The 23,260-nt window shown below is 43.9% G+C and overlaps 1 protein-coding gene across 4 annotated transcripts in view; it reads left to right on the top strand.

Moving 5' to 3' along the window:
- Positions 1–10,283, top strand: part of MLXIP (MLX interacting protein) — a 63,037-nt gene extending 52,754 nt beyond the window's left edge. For 2 of the 4 annotated variants that reach the window (XM_024196206.1, XM_024196209.1), the window contains exons 13-17: positions 1,796–1,897; positions 3,139–3,266; positions 4,371–4,494; positions 7,255–7,384; positions 8,121–10,283. In XM_024196206.1, coding sequence (XP_024051974.1) covers positions 1,796–1,897; positions 3,139–3,266; positions 4,371–4,494; positions 7,255–7,384; positions 8,121–8,242 — 606 coding nt within the window. In that variant the 3' untranslated portion in view covers positions 8,243–10,283. Of the gene's footprint in view, positions 1–1,795; positions 1,898–3,138; positions 3,267–4,370; positions 4,495–5,025; positions 7,385–8,120 lie in introns of those variants that run through there. The other 2 variants (XM_024196207.1, XM_024196208.3) reach the window with 2 other exon arrangements.
- Positions 10,284–23,260: the final 12,977 nt, after the last annotated feature.

Here is a 23,260-nt window from a genome sequence, read left to right as displayed (position 1 = left end):
TCTGTTGCAGTGAAAGCCCATTGAAATGCACTGAAATCCCTCAGCTGCACAAGGAGTATCATTATAACCAAGTTCGCTGTAAGGCTGTGTCCACACTACGGTTTCTAACCTTGATTTTGTAAATGGTGTTACAGTCACCTTAAGCAGTTACAGTTACACAGTTCAGTTTCTGCTCAGACAGCTGCTTTTCTGCTGTCATTTCCTGTTTTGTGCATCTGTATCTACCATGCTATCTAACACATCCGCAAGGGATAGAATTTCTGGAGGGCATGCACATGGAATAGCAGGAGCTGCATATACCCTCCAGGATGTCTTTCTACACAGAGAGCTGGAAGGACGGAGGACTGGCCATACCAGTTGCACATGGATAGGGGTTCCTGTCTGCAGAGCAGAAAGAGTGCACTGACCCAGGTACAGAAGAGAGCCACCTGCCAGTCTAGCCCTGGAATGGCAAAACACTGAGCTGCTATGGTTACTAAGAGAGTCCTAGCCATGTGGTGTAAGAACACATGTTTTGAGCCATCCATGTGAATAACCTTACAAGCTCCATTCCAAGTTGTAGTCTGGATTTACTTTGGAGGAATAGCCACTATAGAAATGCCAATCAGACTGCTAGAGGCCTTGGCTGTATCTCTCACACTAGTTGGCCTTCGTAGAATTTTTCCTTGATTACACAAGAAACACAATGAAAGCCACAACAGACCAAAGAAGGCTATCAACTCTGTTTCTTTGTTTAGAAGTAGGCAGCCACTAGATGATGTGGTGTCCTTGAGAAAACAAACATACAATGAATCAAATTTTGTAGCCGTTTTTTGACAAAAATATTGGTGACTCTGAATGCTTTGTATTTTAAATGTTTTAAGTCCCAATATGTTGGTAAGCAGGCAAAGGATGAGTGATTGTTAGAGGCTCTTTGATGTTTGCCCACCTTTAGCCTTCCATTCTTCACTCTTTTTGGAATGTCGTCATTCTCGAAACTAAAAATGATGGTCTTGCTGAGCAAAACTGCTTAGATTACAGTACAGCAGCTTGTCCAGTGGGTAGGGCATTGGATTGTGAGTCAGGAAATCTAGGTTTTGTTCCAGAATCTGCCACTGACTTATTGAGTGGACGCCTACATCGCACAACCTTGTTCTTCCTCCTTTTTTCCCTCTGTAAAAGGAGGCTAATGACGGTTACCCGTCTTCTGTAAAGCACTATAAAAGTGCTAAATCGGATTAGTCCTTTTTCAGGGTTCTGATGGAAAAAGATGTTTGACAGCTTTAGAAATGTATGGTAGCACATAAGCCAAACAATGATTTAAAGCATCCGTACGTGCCAGAGGTTATATCCCAAATGTTTGGGCCCAGTTTTAGGTTCCTTTCACACTCATAAAGTCTACTGACTTCAGTGGGAGTTTTTGCTGCGCTAGGAATGGTGGGTCAGGCCCATAGTTTACATCCTTAGACCTTTAAAATTACGTGCAAAGAGACACTGTCAGAATTTTAGGGGGTATTTTTAAACATCATGAAACTTAAAACTAATAGAAGTGTTCATAAAACTAAGAAGAAAGCCCTATTAAACCAGTTTTGGTTTGCATTTAGTACGGGGGCACTTCTGAAAGCGTTTAAATTGCCATGTGCAAGTAATTAATATCACTATGATATTTTGCAGCATTAAGGAAGGCTGTGGATTCCATGGTAACTGTAATTCAGCAAAAGATAAAATTGTATAGATTTTAATAGCAAAAATGACCATAGGGCAGTGGTGGAAAAACCAGCATAGACTGATGAGCTAATTTTATTTGTTTATGTAGAATCGAAGGGTGAAGCATATTTCAGCAGAACAAAAGAGAAGATTTAATATCAAGATTGGTTTTAGCACCCTGAACAGCTTGGTATCAGCTAACTCGAAGTCAGTAAGTTGTCCATGAGTGCTGTGCATTTTTAACCTGGCGAGAGAAGTTATAGAAACCATCACTCATTCTGAAAAGGGTTGTTAATAAACCCGAACATCACTTGTTTCACTGGAGAATGTGAAGTACACATCAAAGTGAAGTTACTTGACACATCTGTGACATAAGAGTTTAGGTGAGGATTCCCAGGATGGGTAGAAGAAAATCTGTTGCTACTGGCCAGGTAGCTGAGTGCGTGCCAGCTCTTGTGCTCTTAACTTTACCACTGGTACGAGTCTCAAAATTGCAGGGAGTCCTGTTTGAGCATGAGCTTCAGTTTTGGAACCAAGGGGGAAAGAAAGGAAACTGGGCAGTGCAGTCCTCTTTGCTCCTGGAGCTCCAGTAACAGAGACTTGATCATAGGTACAGCATGATAATGCTTCAAACTTAGTGTATATGGTTCCTTTCATCAACCATTTCCAGAGTATTTTACAAACATTCCTTAATCCTCACAACACCACTCTGAGGCAGGTCATGTACAAATTTGACAGATGGGTAAACTGTAGCACAGAAAGATTGTGACCTGCTTAAAGCCCAGGGTGGATTGATTAGAGTCAAAGTGAGGAGGGCTCACTGATGCAACATCTTATTTTATTTATTGAAATGATTTTAATGGATTATAATAAATGTAGGCCTTATTTATTTCTGTCCTGTCAAAGGTGCACACAGAGGCAGATCCTAGAATAGAACTCAGTAATGCTGTTTGGCCCCTTTAATAACCACTAGACCACACTCCCATCTGTTTAATGATAATGAGAAAATGCCAAACCCTATAGAATCAAATGTTCTGAATTATCTCCTTAACGTACAACTTTTAGTAACATGTGAAACACATCAGAGAGGACATCACACCCCTCATAAAAAATTATGAATACTTGTTAAGGGGGAAAGTGATTAACGAACAGTTTAAACATTTCCATTGAGAAAGTAGTCAAAATCCAATTTGGAAAACAGAGGGCAAGTTGCACACACATGCATCTTTCACTATACCAGTGCTAATAAGAGTCAGGATAAACACCTAACTGGTTAATTGCTCTTCTGTAGCACTTTTCATCTGCCAATCCCAAAGTGTCTTACTAGGGTGGATAAGGAATGTGATAAAGGGGCAGAAATGCTTCTGTAGGTGCTATATTTGGTTTGGGGCAAACTCTGAGGCTGTTTAGCTCAACTCCAGAAAGTCAACTTTGTGTTTGTCTTCGGTACAGATCAGCCATGCAATCACGCTCCAGAAGACTGTGGAATATATCGCTAAACTACAGCAGGAGAGAATGCAGTCACAAGAGGAAACTAGGCGCCTCCGGGAGGAGATTGAGGAGCTAAATGCTACCATCATGTGAGGTTTTGAGGGGAATTGTTACCTTTTTTCCATAATGACCAGAGCATGGGGAGCATTTCTTTGGGTAATAACACTGGGTGTCTGCATCAAATATTAGGTTAAATGGCAGCGGGACATTGAAGAGGAGGAAAAAATCAGTGGATCCCAATGAAAAAGCAAAGTCATAATAGGATGGGCATCAGTAGGCTTCTGTGTTGACCTTCAATGGGCTCTGAGTATTGGTGTATATGGTGGTAACACCAAAAATGGCCCACTTCTGAGAAGTGGCCAGGGGGCATTGTGTTCAAAGCTGTATTGTACCGTGGATCAGAAATCATGTCCCTTAAAGTAGTTTAGCTGCAACTGTCCTTTTGTATGTAATCTTTCATTATTGGAAGAAATAATGCCAGTGAATAGAGCACAGGATTGAGAGTCAGGGTGCAGGGATCTCTTCCTGACTTTGCGACTGACTTCCCACGTAACCTTGGGCAAGTCACTTTAATAGCTCTGTGCCTCAGTTTCCCCACCTTTACAATGGAAGGTAACTATCATTACCTCGTTTTAAAGCATTTTGTGGTCTGTAGTCCTTTTCATCCACAGACTTGTTAAGTGTTCTGTTATGTAATTAGGGTTTTGAGGAAAGCAATCAATTATATTTGTAGGAGTTGATAAAATCTATTCAGTTGACTTTAAATTCATCCTTTAATTTGGACTGTGTTCTAAAATCATGAGAATTTGAAGAAAATATTAGTGTTTTTATCATCTGACTGCTAGTTTTAGTGTTTTTATTCCTTTCTAAGTGGGCCCTGAAAATTACATTGTTAGATGTTTTACTTTGCTGTTAGCTCTATTATTTGTAATAATAAAAGCTTAGCAGCTTGAAAATTCTCTTTGCTAAATGCATATGGACAAAACTGATAGGAAAACAGTATTACACAATACACATTAATGAGTCATGAAATGAATGAGGTTTGTCCTCTTCATTTTAGTGGGTTACCTCCGAATAGGCAGCGTCAGTCCGGTGGTACTGGCCTTTGGTGCTTGTCCTGTATTAGTGTTTGGTTTGGAAGAGAAATATCTCCTTTCTGGAAAGAGATTTTGAGCTCTGGCCTTTTTCTTCAGTTCTTGTCAACAGCAGCTCCCTGCTACCGGGGTTCCCATAACCCGACAGAAATTTGATCACATGCGGAGTATGTTTGATGAGTATGTGAGAAACAGGACCCTCCAGAACTGGAAGTTTTGGATTGTATCCTTTCACATGTACATTGCATTTATATCAAAAAAGCACTAAATCCCTAGAGGCTTGTGACTGGAGACTAGGACTGGGAGTCAGGAACACTGGGTTCTAATCCCAGCTCTGCCAATAACTGATGCTGTGACTTTTAGCCAGTCACTTAAGTAATTCTGTTCCTCCATTTTCTCATCTGTAAAATGCAAATAATATTTCCCTGCTTCACAGGGTATTGTGAGGTATAAATCCATTAACGTTTGTAAAGCTCTTCGAGAGGTTTGGAAGGATGGTGCTGTAGGAGTGCAAAGTATTATTACTATTCGTTATTATGGTTTAAAAACTGTTAAAGTTTAGTGAATACTGTCCCTAAGGTATAGCTCGTCTGTTTCATTTTTTAGAAAGGACCACTGTCAAGATAAGTGGTATTTAAATAATCGATTCCTTACCAATCATTACTGAGATTATTAAAATTTAATTTTAATAAAATCACATGTGCTTTTTACCGTTTATGTGGTTTTCTTTTTGCCCTTCACTCGTACTGTACAGTGAACCAGACTGGTTTCTCTTCGTGGTTCTCCTGCACTGACTGCTGTGTTGAGTTGCAGACGCTTTAAGAGAAAGCTAAGATACTATTTTTGTTCATATTCACCAGTATTTAATGGAACCACAACGTTGGGCCTGAACAACTGGACTCTGTCCCTTAGTCAGATTGTGCAACACTTTTAGGAAAGGCTTCCATGTGCTCTGCAGCAAGTTTGACCTAACGTCTGTGGGAAAAGCCCAATGATTTTGCAGCATTCTAGTACCTCGTGCTGGAGCAGCTTCAGAGAAAGTAGAAAACGAGTGGCCTGCAATTGATTTAACTGTGAAAATTATTGATCAACTAAGGACAATATCCCATGTGTTGCTTAATTGGATATTATATTTTACACTCCTCCAAAATGTTCAACTCCTGCAGAATTTGGTTTTAAAAAGACTTAAGAGCATTATAGAAGTTGTCAGGGAGGAAGCTGGGAGTTTTGGCAGCTCCGTAGGAGGCAATTCGAACTTTTGGCACTCAGGAAGATGTGGGAGGCAATTTGGGATAGTTGGATATTTCTCCTAAATGATCAGCAGTAAAATGGTGGTTGGGATCTAAATTGGCATCATGAGGTTTCAGAGTTAATGCCTCACTGAGATGAACTGGGCAGTTTACGCTTATCAGAGCTATTGTTTTAGGCAGTTTGCAGCAGGGACCTTGGAGGGAGTGAATAATACTCTCAGCAAACCACCTCTCATAGCAGGCTATACCTCCAAGTACCTTTTTAGCAATTGGGTGTAATTCTCAGGACGCACTGACGTTTTCCAGAATACTGTCCAGCGAAAGCTTAGGAGGCTATCTGTGCCCATAGTCAGCAGTCGTGATGACTAATGAAACTTTTCACCAGGGTGAAATGACTGTAAAGCAGTGAAGGAGGTTTATAACATAAATCTGAAAATCCCGTAAGAGTTTCTGCTACGGAAAGGAGGGGGATGAGTAAGCTGATCTTGGGCTGGTAGAGATAGCTGAAGAATAGCCTATTACATTACCTTTCCAGTCATTTTACAAGGGGGTATAAGCACAGGCAGTCCCTTTAAACATAACAGGAAATAATTAGACTGATCTTGGCCATTAGTATTGGAGGGTACCAGGAGCATATTACAATGTTGAGACTTGTTTATGCCATATTTCCACGCTTTGATGGAATTGGAAATTTTTTTTTACTGTTATCAGAAGATCTAAAGATTGTGGTAGATTCTCAGGGCCACCGATCATAGAACTGAACTATCTTTAAAGCCCTGGATAAGTTCCATGGGTACATATTTCACAAGCTGGTTTGATTTTAAGTTTTGATTTAGTTGCGGGCGGGTTGTTTTTATTCTAGAATTATTCAAACAACATCATAACAAATTGCTTTGAAGGTCAAGCTTAGTGACAGTTTCAGCTGCGATATAGGAGACCCTGATTTGATATCTGCTCCCAGTCCCTGCTACATGGGGCCAGCGGAGGCTAAGTGTGCTCTGAAGGATGCAGCCTTCTGCTAGCAGGAGAGAATGAGCATATGTTGCTCAGTATCTTTCAGCTCATTACAATTTGATAACCCTGTCCAGTCCTCCTTTTCTAGTAGGGTTGTAGCCATCACAGTGTCCATCCTTCAGGGTAGAGGAGTTAAGTGGGGGAATCCCTAAAGCTTGGGAAACCAAACAGAGTAGCTGCCTGTCCATAGCTTGCTGCTGTTAGCACTGATTGCCAAAGGATTCTGATCAGCAGCGGTGTCCCCAAGAGGGATGTCTCGCGGTTTCATAGGCTGTGTCTAAGGCTAGCTGCATCTTTTTGTAACAACAGTATAATAAAAAGGAGGGATACAAACTACTAGGACTAGAAACATTTTTCATGATTTCTTTTAAATGTTCCTTTCTATTATTTGCAACCCAGATTCTACTGCATGATGCTAGTGCATGGGGACCAAGCATTGAAAGTGTCCGTAAATATATCAGTCTAATTTCACTGTTCATCCAGAATGAATTACTAAAGTAGACAAACAACATAGCTGAAGAGCACTGACGTTAGATTTTATTTTATTTTAATATCCCAGGTAGAAATGTTTCTTTAAATGTTAGTGTCCCTTTCCTGGTTGAAGTCCATTTAAATGCCTTCTGTTTTCCACTTACATTGAACTATTAATGGTTTTTTTTATTATTATTAAGATGCTCTATGCTCCTCTTTTTTTCCCCTTAACCCTCAATGATTTGCAGTTTAGTATTATCATTAAGCCATTGTTTGAGACCTTCAATGGAAGGGTGTCTACGACCAGTTTAGAGGACCTGAACCAGACTGCAGTGGCTTGGCTGGATGAGCATTGTTCGCTCCGTGTTCTGAGGCCAAGTAAGTAGAGTTCTAACCGCTGGTAATTTAATACTATAATAATTGTTACCATACAGTTTCCTCTTGGAAATTCAGCATGGGATAGGGAAGGAAGGCATGATATAGGATGTGATTTTTCATCCCTCTTGCATTGTTGCAATGGAAAATTAAGAACTGTTGTTGCCAGTGAAATTCATTTTGAGCATTTCTTGAGTGTTAGCACCAAGGAGAAAAAATAATTTAACTTTTTGTTTGTAGAGACCAGAAACTAAATATAGATTCAAACCACAACATTTTAATCCAGATTTCAAACACTCTTGAGATGGGGTAGGGGTCAGGAAAGTGGTTTGTCTTGTTATGAAGATGTTTGAATCTGTGCTTAGCTTTCAAATGCCCGTGAAGTTTGGGGATGATTGAATCTGATGCCTATTTCTCAGTCCACCTCCATTATGAAGCAGCAAGTTCATATCTGTGGTTAATACTGCAAAATAATACTGTCTATATTGGAACAAGTTGGGATTTTGTTGAATAGTGCAGTCAAAATACTAGATCTCCACTTTGTAAACATTGTCCTTCCAGCAAAGTCATTGCACTTCGATGTCTTTGTTGCATTGTTGAGGCTCTGTGTGTACTGCAAGAATATCTATGTATCTGTACATTGCATAATAGATCATTCATCCTTCACTGTGTACTACGTGAATCTGTTTGCAATCAGACTAATTGTTCTCCTTGATTCTTTTCTGGCCCTTTATTCCAGTGGTGCTGAACACCCTTCGGCATCTCAGTACAACCACCTCGATTCTGTCAGATCCGTCACACCTGCCAGAGCAAGCCACTGAGGCAGTTTGTAAGATCAACAAAACATCTGGGGAAACCTAACAACCACAAATGATGAGTTGCCTAAACAAGACGTGAAGAAAGTCCCAGCCTCACAGACGTGTGAGTCTCCTTACAGTCGGTGCACTTTAGAAAGGACATTGTTCAGAGCATTTTGCCTCTGGCTCCTGAACATGTAGAGATACAATGCAACATTGTCTAATGTTTGGCTTCCTCTTCAATACCTGTTAGGTTCAGTTAAGTGAGAATGCCAACCTCAGATACATAAGTAGGCTAGAGTCCTGCATTCAGCAATAAAAAATCTCCATCAGTGAAGCATGAATAAATACGCAGGGAACATCTTTGCATAAAATGACTTCAAGTACTAAACAAGGTGTAAATTCGCTACACCTAGGAACAATTTGTTAAAGGGAAATGCACATTTGATTTCATGAAAGGTAATGTGCTTTTTCATTTTATTACCTGGTGTTCAATTTCTTTGTTGTTTTACTTGAACAGTAAAAGTTGATAAAAAGAATGATCAACATATTAATAACCAAAGGAGAAAAAAAGTTAATCAAAGATACAAAATTGTGGTAAAATACTAGATTTAAAATCTCAGGTTGTGTATGTATCTTTATTCTAGTTCAGTATATTATTTGTATATGATCATTTGGAGGGCATGCTTTATTTCCTAGCAAATAAAGTAGCAGATGTTTTCGTAGAACTTTTTTTCCTGATTCAGTCAGTACAAGTGAGTAGCAGGACAGTTTGGCAAGTACAAGAGAACAATTTATCTTTAATTTGTGTGAATTCTTTACTTGTAAATATAGACATGAATTTCCATACAGGCTTAAACTGTAAACTATTTTTTCTTACATGCTGCAGAGTCGAACTCTCCGTCATAACACATGTGCACAGATGATGCTGTAATGCTTTAGAGACAGAAACTGAGTTTGTAATGCTAGGAAATAGGCATTTATGTTGTCACAGAAATTAGATCAATCCACATGTACTCATAAGCTATCCCCCACTCCTGTGTCTTCTTTGCCTATTTGCCCTGCTTCAATGTCCCTGCCCTAAATCCTAAACTTGAAAGATTTAGGTCACGGTTGTCAATCTTTAAGAGGCTTGCGTCCAACATAAAACTTAGAACACCGCTTGTTTGATATCGGAAACATGACTTTGTTCACCGTGACTGTCCCAGTAAGTATCTGACATAACTAGAGATGGACCTGAGCCTCACTAGTCATTAGCAATGTGCTCATCACCATAGCGCTAGCAACTTCTGGCCAACAGTAGCTCCTGCAGATCATTCCTGTCCACATTAGGATTAACCTGTGTGGGGTAGGGTGTATGTATGTGCCAATGGCAAATTAGGAGGAGTATGGGCATAAACATGGAGACTCTTGACCCATGATTTGTAGGCCTTCTCTTGCAATGCCTTCTCCACAGCTCTTGTCATGGAGGGTCTGCAAAACTGACTTTCTTTGGTTGGAGCAAAGCTGGAGCAGAAAATGTGCTTCGAGCCCTCCCAGCTTTGGGGTTTGTTCCTTGCCAGTGCCTTTGCCCAGCACCTTGCTCCCCAGTGTTGCTCTCAGCCTGTGTGCTGGGGACAGGGTTTGGCTTGTGGCTAACAAGTTACTCTGCTGCATCTCTGTAATGAAGTCTACTAAAAACATGATCCTTTATAGCTAACCCCCTGGACCTTAAAGTAGAGGCACTATGTAAAGCTTAAGTCTTCTGTTGAGGTTCTGATGCTGCACTCATCACTCTGGTACCTGAGCTCCTGCTTTTCAATACACTGTGAAAAACTAAATGATTTGTTGCTTACCTACTGGCATATAACCACCTAAGCGGGGAGCTGTACTGTGCACAGCTAGGGAAATGCCTAGCGGTATCTGCTTTCACAGTGACGGGTAACTCCAATAATGTGATTACACGTCTGAGCGGGTTTGTTTGTTTTATGTTCCACTCCATGAATTAACTTCATCTGCAAAAGAAGTGAGCCTTCAGGCCATTGACAGGCCATTGACTAGATTTTGTATCTGGTTCAAAATTTGAGGTCCCAGGAGTTTACCAAACTCTCAGGTCAGTTTTCATGACAAAAAAAAAAAAAAAATCATTAAACTCAGCACAACTTATTAATAACCCTGACAATTCCACTACTTTCTAGAGAGAAGTTATTAGGAACCATGTTAACAATCCAGGTAAAGCCACCTGATCTCTTCCCTTGGTACCTTTCCTTCCAGTTTCAAAAACAAGCTGCCTTGAGATGGGCAGCTCTAGTACACTGACCGTGTTTAGCTAGAGAGCAGACTGAAAATAATTTGATATTACACATTCTACAATATTTTCAGGGATTTTACATTAGGAAGCAACTCTTCACTTTCTCTGCCGTATAACTTTCCATTTGGAGGGTCAAGCTTTCAAAAGCTACCTATGAAACGAACTGCAGGATTTCCCTGTCCTGAGTTTTTGCATTCTCAACTTTTCACAGCTGAGTTGTTGCACATGCCGAACATCAGTTGTGGTGGAAATGGCATTTGCGCATGCAAATCAAGAGACATTTTGCTACCCATTTATATACCTAAACTTCACACACACCTCTGAGATTTTTGCAGCTGTGGAAAAACTGCAGTCACAGCTGTAGAGCTAGCAGTTGAAGGCCCTTTGAAAATGTAGGCCTAGACTTTATTGAAATAGTACATAGAGGTGGTTGTTAAGTGGTGAAGTGGCTTTTCTACCTATATACTCAGGCCTAGATATGCAGTACAATCTATTAGTAAAATAAGCAATATTGTTTGGTATCCAGCTGAATAAATGGTGCTATATAAATGTATGATCTTTTCTATCGATGCCTGTATTCATCCTTCATTTTATTAATGATCTTGAACTTCTGACTAACAAAATCTTTGACATGGTGATTAGCTGGGTTCCCCCCAACTTCCTCATTTACACATCTATCTTATTGATATACATATATATCTATATGCATATTTGCATGTTCAAATACGTATCTGGTGAAGTTGTCTCCAGTCTGCAGGGTAGATATTGTGCCTGGTTCTTACCTCATCCCAGTGTAAATTGGGAGTAAATGCATTGAAGTCCATGTGAAGTGCGATCATAATCAAGCTTTCCCTCAACATGCAAGATGTACTAAGGGCCTGTTAGAAAGTGCCTGGAAGTCTTTCTGCTGACTTCCAGGAGCTTTGGATCAGACCCTAAAGAGTTCCACCCCAACTCCCATTGAAATCAATAGAAGGCCTCGCATTGACTGCATTGGTATCCTAAAGGAACGTGAAAGGATATTGTGACTGAGCTGCTTAAATTTATCAGGTTACCACTTTTTTATCTAGAAGTCTACGAAAAAACATCAAATCTCACTGCATAGCCGAACAGATTAAAACTGGACGGATAGGGTGTATCTAGTTAGTTGCAGGGGAAACACAGAACAGTTCTGCTTGCTGCACAAAGATCAGCAGCACTTTATCTTTTTTTTTTTTATTAAAAATTGCTGACTTTGGCAGGCAGGAAGGGGAAAAGTGTATGAGGGAGAAGAAAAAAGTATACAAACTTTTCATTCTGTCTGGCATTTACCAGAAATCATCTGCTTTCCTAAATCTTTTGAGTTGAACAAATACCCATGACGCACGGAGACTTGAACAATAAGATCTTGCCCCTTAGTGGAGGTTAATAATTCTGAGAACCCTTTGCCACCTAATTTCTGTAAATCTGAATTCTCATTTGTTTATTTCAGACTCCATGTTTTATCACATTCAGTCTAGTGACGGTGCTTATTGGGTGCACTGGAAACTGGACTGGGAGTTTACAGACCTTGGTTCAATTCCTGGCTCTGCCGCTGTTTTGCTGTGGGCCTAGTCACTTACCTCTGCCTCAGTTTCTCCATCTGTAAAATGGGGATAATGATACTTCATCTTTTGTAAAGCAGTTAGTATTTCTACAGAGCTTTTCTTTAGATCTCAAAGTATTTTTATGAAGTTATGAAAAGAGATTGACCCAATTTATATGAATTGCAGTTTAAATCTCTCTGCTCTAAGCTTGAACTTTGTATTCTATTTCTGCTCACCAGCTAAGGGGTTTAAATAACACATCTCTCAAAAAGAGGATTTCTGCCCAGAGCAGTCACACTCTCCCTTAGTTTAACGAGTTCCAATTCAGTTCCGTGTGGCACCAAACAGATGCAGGCTCTCAACCAGTCCCCACTATCTGTCTGCAGTTTACAGAGAATTTCAGGTGACACTTACCGTCTACCTCGCCTTCAGTGGCTTCATACTGTGGATTTGGCTCCCAAAGAATCTGTAGTGCTCAGATTCATTCTTAGCTTCCCTAAAAGCCAAACACAAGCTATGCTTTACTCAGACTCAAATTATTGGGCTCAGTACAAGGGTATCTGGGTGAAATAATGGCCTGTGATGTACTAGATCAGCGTTTCTCAAACTGGGGTCCATGGGCCCCGCTGATCAACTCCTCCCCCTCCCTCCTAGCGCCTCCTGCACGTCAGGGACGTGTTCCCCGGTGTGCAGGAGGTGCTGGGAGGGAGGGGGAGGAGTGGGGACAGGGTGCACTCGGGGGAGGGGGCAGAAAGAGGCAGGGAAGAGGAGGGGGAGGGGTGGGGCCTTTGAGGAAGGGGTGGAGTGGGGCGGGGCTTGGGACTGAGCGGGGGGGTTGGGGGTCCTTGGATTTTTAAAGTTTGAGAACCACTGTACTAGAGGATCTAGTGGTCCCTTCTGCCCTTAAACTCTACACATCTCTTCAACCCAACACATCAGCTACTGTCATTCTCTTAGGGCCTTGTGCTCCCTGCCAACAGCACAGCCATGGGCAGCAAAAACCAGAAACGAGCTGACGTTGAGGGAGCAGGAGCACAGCAGGGATGGGGACAAGGGATACTCTTGGCAGCATGATCCCCTCACAAAACTGTTGGGATTTCTTTGTGGGAGACAGTGCTGGCCCTATTGGCAGGCTCTGCCATGGCTTTCCTGTCCCCTAGAGAAATACCTCCTGAAGGGAGACTTTCTGTAGCAGCTGCTGGAAGGGAGCTGTGTGGACAAGCGTAGATGTGCTGAGTCTTTGCGTGACCATACCTGCACTCTGTGAGTGCCCCAGGCTCCTGGAGATTTTCTCACGGAGCTGAGGCAATGTCTGCACTGCAAGCACTACAGTGGCACAGCTACAGTGCTGTAGCTACACCACTGTAGTGTAGACGGTTCCTACATTGAGGGAAGGGGGTTTTCCATCAATGTAGCTAATCCACCTCTCTGAGAGCCAGTAGCTAAGTCGATGGAAGAATCTCCTGTCAACCTACCTACATCTGTACTGGGAGTTAGGTCAACCTAACTACATCACACGGCGCAAAATTCTTCACAGCCCCAAGCAACGTACCAAGGTTGATCTAATTTGTAAGTGTAGACCAGGCCTTTTTAGGGTACTACAGGTTTGGTGCGTCTCAGTTCAGCCATCCCCTCCTCCCAACAGGATGATCTGTTGAAAATCCTGAATATAGTGGAGCATCCTATGTGGTTTCCTGATTAGGAGACAATGTGACTCTTAGAATCTGGGACTCTGAAAATTGCTTGATTTTGGGGAATGTGCACAAAAAAGTCCAGCAAAACCCCAGAGTCTCCAGGCAGCAGCTTTCTGCTAGATCCCTGTGCATCTGTAAGTGCTTGAAAAGGCAAAGACCAGTGAGATCACACTGCTAAGCAGTGTCTTGCCATCTTGAGTGAATCCATTTAGTTTGCAGCCCCAGAGTTTGACATTCCAGTACATGTGTTTGGTTTTCAAACCAAAAGCCTCTGTGAGATCAGGCAGGGGTATGAGAACAGTTCTAATATTTGGTGCCAGTGGCATTTCTGGGTAGTAGCAGAAATGTTCAGCAGCATGAAGCTTTTGTAGTTCAGATTACTGGGAAGCAATTCCATCTTTTGTGTCCATTATTGGGATAGTTAACTATTGACCTACTGATGCCAGTTGAAAGCTACTTTGGGGCGGGGAAATTGACTATTCAGTATCAGGACAGTTTTGAATATTTTTTCGGGTGTTATCTACACTTTATTTCCAGTGCCTGCTACTACTTTTGATTATACACCAAGATAACGAAGTAAAACGATCAAAGTATTGTTGCCACTAAATCACATGGTCTTAAGGGCCCAATCCAGCAAGTTGCTGAGTGCCCTTAACATCTTTTGACTTGAGTAAGATATTTGGCTGGGTAACGAGTGCAGGATTTGGCCTGCCCATTGCTCGCCTCCAGTAATTTCTTTGTCCACTATGTGGGTGCATGTGTTTCATGAGAGTTTTCTGCAGCAAAGCCCCTTCCTCCCTCTGCCCTGTTCCCATTTACTTTGATTGGGGCACCAGCTCTCCATTTTTCTTCTTCATTAAACATGTGTCATGCTGTTTTGCATTGCTAGACTGCAGGCACACAGGTAGGTTTTGGACGGATATGTAAAACCCAGGATGGTTACAAAGCGACATACCAAGGCATTTTAATGTAATGGTCTCATGGCTGTTGTTTGAATTGCTTTTATATCCGAACATAAGCACTGCTCATAAGCATGAATAAGATGTTAAGACAAAGTAAATCAGCGTCAGAAGCAATCCTCCTCTTCTTTAATGATACGTTAAACAAATTGCTTCCTCTGCTGCCATAAAAATTTGCTACAGGTATTTTTTAAATGAATGGATTTGATTTTTTTGTTTGTTTGTTTTTTGTTATATAAAAGCTCAGAAGAACAAGGGCTTCAGATGTGCTCTTGCTTTGGCCTTGTTGTATAAGGTTTTCTGTTCTATTGTATGACACAACTTCTGCTGTGCTGCTGGTATGTAGCATTTTTCAAGCAGCTCTGTTAAACCGTGCAATGCAATTTTTTTTATATTTACAACCAAAACAATAAATGTTATTTTTTGGAAGAAAACTCGGCTCTTAGTCTGATCACTTGAAATGTTGTACTGCCTTTCTATAGCCAGGGCTCACATGGCTGGGGAGGGGGAAAGGGGAGCGGCTCCACCCACAGAACAAGATCTGGTGAGTGGCGAAATGCCACTCACCAGATCATGTGATCATGCTCTCGGAGTGCCTTGTGCGCACCTCTCCCTTTTTTTTCAGGTTTGACTTCCCCCTTGTGAGGCTCATATGCTCTGAGCTACTGGAACTTGGCTGCTCTTTGTGGCGGCCTAGATGCCCCTTGGGGCTCTGCTATGCTCCTGGGGCTTGGCTTCTTGATTGGAGGGGGTGAAAAATGATGGTATCTTCCAACCCTACTCACTGGTAGTGCCAGAATGAGCTGGAACTCGCAATAGATAGTACAGAATGTCATAATTTCTCTCCTTTCTTACCTGCTGGGACAAGCAGTGAAATTCTGAACGATGCTGACACTTAAAGTGTTATCACTGGGTGTCTTGAGTCAGCAGCCATTGAGATGAATGGAGTCGTCCACACCTCAGGTAGGTTTCAGATCTGCAAACGAAGACAAGTGTCACTGCATCAGTTACACTGAGTCAGGTCATGTTTCTGAGGTGATCTCAGCAGTCAACCGCTAGAGACTTAGGCTACGTCTACACTTGCAGCTGCAGCGCGCCGGGAGTTAAACCAGCCCTCAGAGACAGCAGCAGGGAAAGCACTGCTGTGTGTTCACAATGTGCGCCTTGTGACGGTGGCGCATGTCCACATTTGCAGCTCTTGCAATGCTACAGAAAGCAGTGCATTGTGGTAGCTATCCCAGTGTGCAAGTGGCTGCAGCGTGCTTTGGAAAGGGTTTGCAATGCCTAATGGGGCAGGCACAGCATCACATGATGCAGGTTTCCCAATCCCATTGTTCCCTGGGCATCCTACTAGATTGCCAGCTGCTTTTCAAATGAGGGGATAGGGAGTGTGTTGTGTATATGTGGGGGGAGAGACTGTGTTTTGGGGGGCAGAGTGTGTCAGCATGCTATCTTGTAAGTTCAGACAGCGGCAGAGGCAAGGGGGAAACCCAACATCAGCCCCCATGCGCCGCGCCTCTCTCTCTCTCACACTCACACACACACACACACACACACACACACACACACACACACGCCTGCCTCTGCAGCAGGAGTATTCCACAGTAATGGTTTGCTTTGTGTCCCAGAGCAGATAAGCATGCGGGCTGTCAGAAACGGAGCTTTGAAAGGGGATAGCCGCATGCCTGCAGCCGAGTTCAAAACAATGACCAGCGTGGCCACTTGATTTCAGGGGATTATGGGACGTTTCCGGAGGCCAATCACAGCGCAGTAATGCAACACGTCATCCACACTGACACCCCGGCGCTCCAGCCCAGGCGCAGCAAGCTCTATGCTTCTCGTAGAGGTGGATTACCAGGAGCGCTCCAGCTGCAGAGTCCAGGCGCTCTAAGTGCCTTGCCGGTGTGGACACCTCAGGAGTTAGGGCGCCCAGGGCTGATTTAATGCGCTCTAACTTGCAAGTGTTGACAAGGCCTTACTTTTTTTAATTAAAGTTTTTAGATTCTGAAAATAAGAAGGCAGGATAGAAGGCACCAGGGCATTGTACCCGTCAGAGCTCTGTACATACCCACAAGTTACACTGTCACATAAGTATTGGTATACAGCACATTTCTTTAACTAAGATCTGAATCTGAATTAAACACAAAGGTAAATCCAGAGAATTTCCACTGATTTACTGCAAATGGATGCCAGTGCAAATGAGAACAGAATTAGATCCTATGTCTTAACGTGCAGTTCTACTCCAAAAAGTGACTAAAAATGTCACCAGATTCACTCCCTGTGTGTATTCAGAGATATCTTCAGTGACAAAAATAAATATTCATGCTTTTGCTCCTCTTAGTGCTGCTGGAGTCCATATAGCCATGGGGGAGGAAGCTGGATTCTATTCTTGCTCATTCATCAATAGAATTGCTAACTACATTCTGCTCAGTGACACCTGTAACAATCCACTGAAAACGATGGCATTGCACAGTGTCCCTGGGGCCTCATACGGTCTGCAGAACATCTTTTCCTGGTGACAATGATGCATGAGGAGGAAAAACCCAACTAAACTCTTGGACTCCAAGCAAAATTTGCATGGATGTTTTAAAAACAAAACAAAAACCTTGTTACGTGTGAACTGGATACATTAGATATTAAATCCATTTAGAGGCAGGAACCATGGAGCCAGGCAGCACCACATTTACCGTTATTTCTCGGAGTACAACTATAATTAACATACTCCGTTTCTAAAATCACACAGGCTAGAAGTCAATTGGACCTGCAGCATAAGCAGTCAAGGACTGGCCCAGCTAATGAGACTGGGGACCAACAAGATGACCTAATAAGTCTCTTACTGATCCAGAGGTTCTAAGCTAATGCTTTACATTTTTCATGGCATAATTTTCCTGATATTTTAAGGGTCTGAACCTGCTCCCATTGACGTCAACAGGATCAGGCTCTGACCGTTATTTTCTCCCCTTTAACAACATGGTGCGAGAGCCAATTCCACCAGCCAGAAACCCATTCAAATCATTCTGTTTGCCTCTTAACCTGCTTTTAAGTTCTCAGGCTGGTAACTCAAGAGCCCTAGTGTTTCTCTAAGCCGGGAGAAGTGCTTGAGCCTAAGCTGGCTGTGCCGTATCCAGCAACAGTAGCTTGAGCCCCGTGTAACAGACACTCCTGTGGGACTGGTGCAGACATAAGGCTCTAGAATTATGTACTGGTTAAGTTATTTTTCTCTTTCACTGTTTTCTTGGAGGAGTGTGATCGAGATGGCTCTAGAAGGAGACTGGGATGTCAGACTTTCATTACTGACTACCCCGAAGGGCTGCATGGCATTTAGAAAGTCACTTCTCGTCTCTGTGCTCAGTTTACCTGCCTGCCTCGCTGGCACATTGTGCCGTATTCTGCATGTTAGAAGTGAATGGGAGTTATGGATCGAGCCTATTCTGAGGCTTTAATGGTTGAAAGTGTGAAGCAGATAAGTGCAAACTATTTTTTTAACAACTAGCATCAACTCCTGAGTAATCTTACTCCAGATCTGTGGTTCTGATCATAATTAGTTTTTTGTTGGAAACTTTTTGTCAGAGTCTTCTTGAGATGTTTTTCAATCAGAGTATAGAGGGTTTCGGTTTTTTGTTTTAAATGTGGCATTTAAGAATCATTTGTCTGACCTTAACCAAAACCTGTTTGGTCAAAGATGGCACAGAGTTTAAAAACACAGTGTCCTATGCGGGGGACAGACTAGCAGCAAAAAATAAAGCAAATACACCCTTATTTCTGTAGTGGTGCTATCAAACCCATATGGTTGATAACGGGAGGAAATTGTGGCTGGGGAGCTGGGTTCTTTGCTCTATGGAGCTTTGTGGTGATTTGAAGCTGTTAGGTCTATAGCTGAACTGAACCAAAAACAAAAAATAAATGAACTGGCTTATTCCTGTGCATTGGATTCTTACACTGCGCTCATCACCAGGGGTTGCTGGAAGGGGACTTTCAGCCCTTGGGGGACAGTTCCAACCCCCTTCTCCACTTTTAAATCCCACACTCTTCTCTAAGGGCATGTTACAACATAACCCCGGCTGGGACCATCCTTTCCCCAGAGCCAGGTGAGTACGGCACAGAGGGAATTGTGAGCAGTGGTCTGAGTGCAAACAGAGACTGCTTCACCCAGGTGTGTAACCTCTTCGATGCCCTTTCCCTTATTCCCTCACCTGCACAAGCACTCTCCTAGGCACAGAGATGTTAACTGAAAATGCGTGTGGTGAATAATCATGGGCGCACATAGATACCCAGGCACTGACACTGGAAAAGGGCCCTGCAGCCATCCTGAAAGATGTTTAAAATGTCTCTCTCTGCACTGGGAGCTTGTGTGACGAAGCCAGCACAGGTCTCACAAAGAGAAACTCATAAAAGATAAGATGCTGCCTTAGTCACATAGCCCAGTGCCAGCCTTCTGAAAGGTTAACATCTGCACCCTGTGAACCCATCTGCATCTCCTCCATTGGACCCTGAAGGTCAGCAGCCTTGTGGTCAGTCAGACCAAAAGGGGAGGCGAATTCCAGAAGGGAGGGTCCCTCTCTGAATGGCCACCTCCCAGTTACAGTTGGCTGCAGCCCTCATTGCTGCCAATACTGCTAGTTGCTTCCCCCAACTTACAGGCAATACTTCTGCAACAGTTCTGGAGCCCCCGGTAGCCACTGAAAGAGGGCTTCCCCGCTAAAGAGGCTGCCCCGGCTAAATCTCCACAGGACAGCAGGTGTGGCTGGGGAAATGGTGTTCTCCCCTTACTGCCGCTTCCCTACCCCCTACAACCAGGGTCACCCACGGCCTGACCCCAGGCCATCCATTTTATGCCCTCCTCTCCTCCTGGATCCCAACAATAGAGCGTCAGCCAAGAGGTCTGGCAGAAAAGAGGGAAGCTGATGTACACGCACAGCCACCACCATTTTCCTCACAGAGCTATGCCCAGAGAGAGCCTCTGTGTATGGACATGGGGCCATGAGCTGGATATGACGGGTCTGAGGGGAGAGCAGGCAGAGGCACATCCCACCCATGCCTGGCAGGTTGCCCATAACACCTAGATGGACAATATTTGTCATCACTGATGACTTTTTGTCACAGGAGCCCATGGCCTCGCTCACTTCTGTGGAGCAATTGTGCAGCCTTTGGGATGCACCAGATGGTACAAATGGGCATGTTGTCATTTTTCCCCAGGGTCCTCCTACATGGATGATTACATACACAGGCAGACAACTCTGCCACACACACAACTCCTATGAGCACCCATTTCATCCCTCCACTCCTTTCCACTCGGACCCTACCAGCGCTTCTGACCCCCAAGCCTTTGAACATCTGATATCCCGTCCCCAGTCAGGCCCAGACAGCCCAGCTCCTTTCATAAAATCTTGAACTCCAACTACTTGTGGGACTCCCACAATTCCTGTGAAAAATGAAACTTCAAAGCAGCTCGTGCACATCTGTACTACCAGGAAATCAGAAAAATGAGCACACCTCCACAGGTTCCCCACTCGCCCGGCGGGCCTTTTATTTGTTTTCTTGACATCATACAGGGCGTTTGCTCCCAAAACACGTGAGCAGAATTTGAGTTAGTGTGAGCTATTATGGGGCCATCCACAGCTGCTCGGAGAGACCGAGGGAGAGCACAAATGCAGCTGGGATGTAACCTAATACAAGTTCAATTCACTAGGACCCATTTCTGTGTGCTTTTCTCAGGCCAAACTATTGACCCCCCCAGCAGCAAGACCCAATGTCTTGCCTGGCTAAGGAGTGCATGGGTCCTAGACACAACATTGATACACTAGCAAAATAAATACAGAGTAAATACCCTTCCAATAAATATAATGATAATTTAAAACATTTATGCTTTAAATATTTTAGTTTTTAAAAGATCATGTAATTCAGAAACCTAATCCAATGGGTAAACTAACCATTGTGTCCCTAGTACCAACCATCACATCAATAATGATCAATTGTATTTAACAGCAGAAGCCCACAATGTCTGAAACTTAAATATTTTCACGCTGCCACATTTGGTTCGGCCTTGACCACATTCATTTGCTTCATACATTGTTCGTACCGTTGGAAAACCCGCCAGAAATAAATTTGCTTCTCAATGTTGGAGGGGGGCTCGTTTTGTTCCATATCTTTAGGTCGTTTTGGGAGGTAGCATAAGACGTTATTTAGCAGGATCTTCATTTGGGCTACGTTAGCAACGATTGAGTTCTTGAAGCTAAAATCATTACACAACGAATACAGAGAAGTTATGTTTTTTGATAAAACAGAGTGGAAAACATACAAGGCGTTGCAATAGGGGGCAAGCACTTTTTGATCAAATTTCAAGCAGTTTGGTATTTTTTCCATCATCACGTTGGTCGATGGGTTGGTCAGAGTGATAATTACCAGTGGAAAAGGTCGACATGTGTTCTAAATGGGGAGAAAGAGAAGAATTATAATTTATCATTTTAAGTTATTCCCTGCTAGTTTTCTACTTTTCATAAGCTTTCATGCATGCTTAATTATATTAACAGTTCTAGTCCTTTTACTAAATACATATTATGGTCATTTCTCTCTGCACTGCCTATGATATAGAGTTAAGATTGCCCAACACTTTCTATCATATGACCCTGTTTTTAGTAGCATATAACTTAGCCTGCATGGGAAATTTCAGCCCAAACAATGAATGTGGCAGTTTCCCTCGGGCTGAGTAGTGTAGGGTTTTTAGCAAAAAGTATTCAGCCATTTCCAAGAATGAGAGTTAGGAAAAAATAGTTTTTTTCCCTTTTTAAAAAAAAACAACCCCAAAACTTACAAGCGTTTCACTGGAAAGCTCTAGGGTCTTCATGCTTTGGAGCAAGGGATTGAACTTTGGATCAGAGATGTGCCTTATGCTGTTCCCATGGGGAGGGGAGGAAATAAAACACCCAAATCTGGCCAAGTTAGGAGCCTTCGGGGAAATAAAATCTCAATTTGCAGATGCTCCATAGCCTTGGTAGAGTTTGCCAGCTACATTCTCCAAAGGTTTCATCTGTAACGGACACCCTCCCACGCCCTGTGTGGCAACTGCAATGTGCCTGTATCATTACTGCTTGAGCAACCGAGCATGCTCCGTGATCCCAGGATAACGGAGGCTGAGCAGGACTTTCCATGCACTGGCTCCTCCTGACTGCAGTGGTGCCAGGCACTGGGACTGAAGACTGTCTCTTGGGTCCACTCAGTGCTCTCGCGGCTTGTGCCCAGGTAATGTGAAGGAGATCAAATGGGGAGGAGAGTTAGCCTGACTGACTGACATGGAAGGGGCAATTTGGCACAAGGCGCCTGGAGAGGGGGAGGGGAACTATCTGGACCAAGTGATTGTGACTAGGGCAAGCTTCATTGCACTGTGACCCCCCTAATTACTGCACGACCCCAGGAAGCCTGAGCCCACCTGAGCCCCATTATCCTGGGTGGGGGGGCCAAAGCCCAAGCCTCACCACTCTGGGCTTCACCCCTTCGTAGGTGGACAGCAACCTGAGCCCCGTTGCCCAGGGCTGAAGCCCTCGGGCTTGGCTTTGGCCCTGGGCAGTGGGGCTCAAGCCCCAGCAAGTCTAAGCCAGCCCTGGTGACCCCATTCCAAGGGGGTTGCGACCCACAGTTTGAGAACCGTTGGACTAGGGCGTGGGGGAAAGAGGCACAGAAGGGCAGCCGGGGAGCCAGGGTAGCAGGGGGAAGATTGGGGAAGGAGACTGGGAGCTGTGGGGCCAACAGGGATCGGGAAATAGAGTGGACGGGGCAGGGAGACTGAGATCAGACAAAGCTCAGTCTCAGAGACTGGGACTGGGAGCCAGTTGTGGTGGGAAGACAGATTGAACAAGGAGCTGTGGGGAGGGGAACTGGGCCTGGCTAAAGAGGGAAACTGGGATGTGGTGGTGGGGGGAGGGCTGGGAGAGGGGAGGGAAGGTGGAGATCAGACCAGGATCCTGGGGTGTGGGGCAGAAAGTGGGACTGGCTACACAAGGAGCTGGGGGTGGGGGTCAGTTAAAAGAACATGAAGCTTGCAGAGTCAAGCACTCAGAAGCGAGGCAATTCTAGCTGGTTGAGACAACGGAGCCCCAGCCCCTGGAACGACCAGGCAGGCGGACTTCCTGCATCCTGACAGCAGTGCTGCTGCTGTTCCGGGGGAGCCCCGCAGGTCCAAGCAACAGGACAGCGCCGGCTACCTCAGACTAATTGAACGGTGTGAGCAGGTTTAGTTCTTGGGCTGGTTATCTGTACGTGTGCTGCTTTGGAAGGGAAGCTGTGGTACTGGGGACTGTGGCTTTAAGGCCTGAGCGTCCCAGACAGGGGCTGGGCCGGGTGCTGGGAAGTACAGCCAGGTGGAACCGGTCCCAGAATAAAGCAGAGCTCTTGCAAGCGCTATAAGCACCGGGGGATCACTGACCACCACACAGGTGACCAGGCAGCGTGTGATGGTAGACTGGGGGCCCAGGCTCCCTATAAGAAGACAGGTGAAAGACCTGGGGAGGTCTCTCCAGAGAAGCCTGGAGAAGGCCCAGCAGAGCTCCTCTGTTTGCAGGGATCTGGGCAGCTGACAGC

This window comes from Terrapene carolina, unplaced genomic scaffold (genome assembly GCF_002925995.2).
Source record: "Terrapene carolina triunguis isolate 2854851 unplaced genomic scaffold, T_m_triunguis-2.0 Scaffold234, whole genome shotgun sequence".
Lineage (NCBI taxonomy): Eukaryota > Metazoa > Chordata > Testudines > Emydidae > Terrapene > Terrapene triunguis.
Note: the sequence above shows the minus strand (reverse complement) of the source record. Positions and strands in the feature narration are given on the sequence as shown.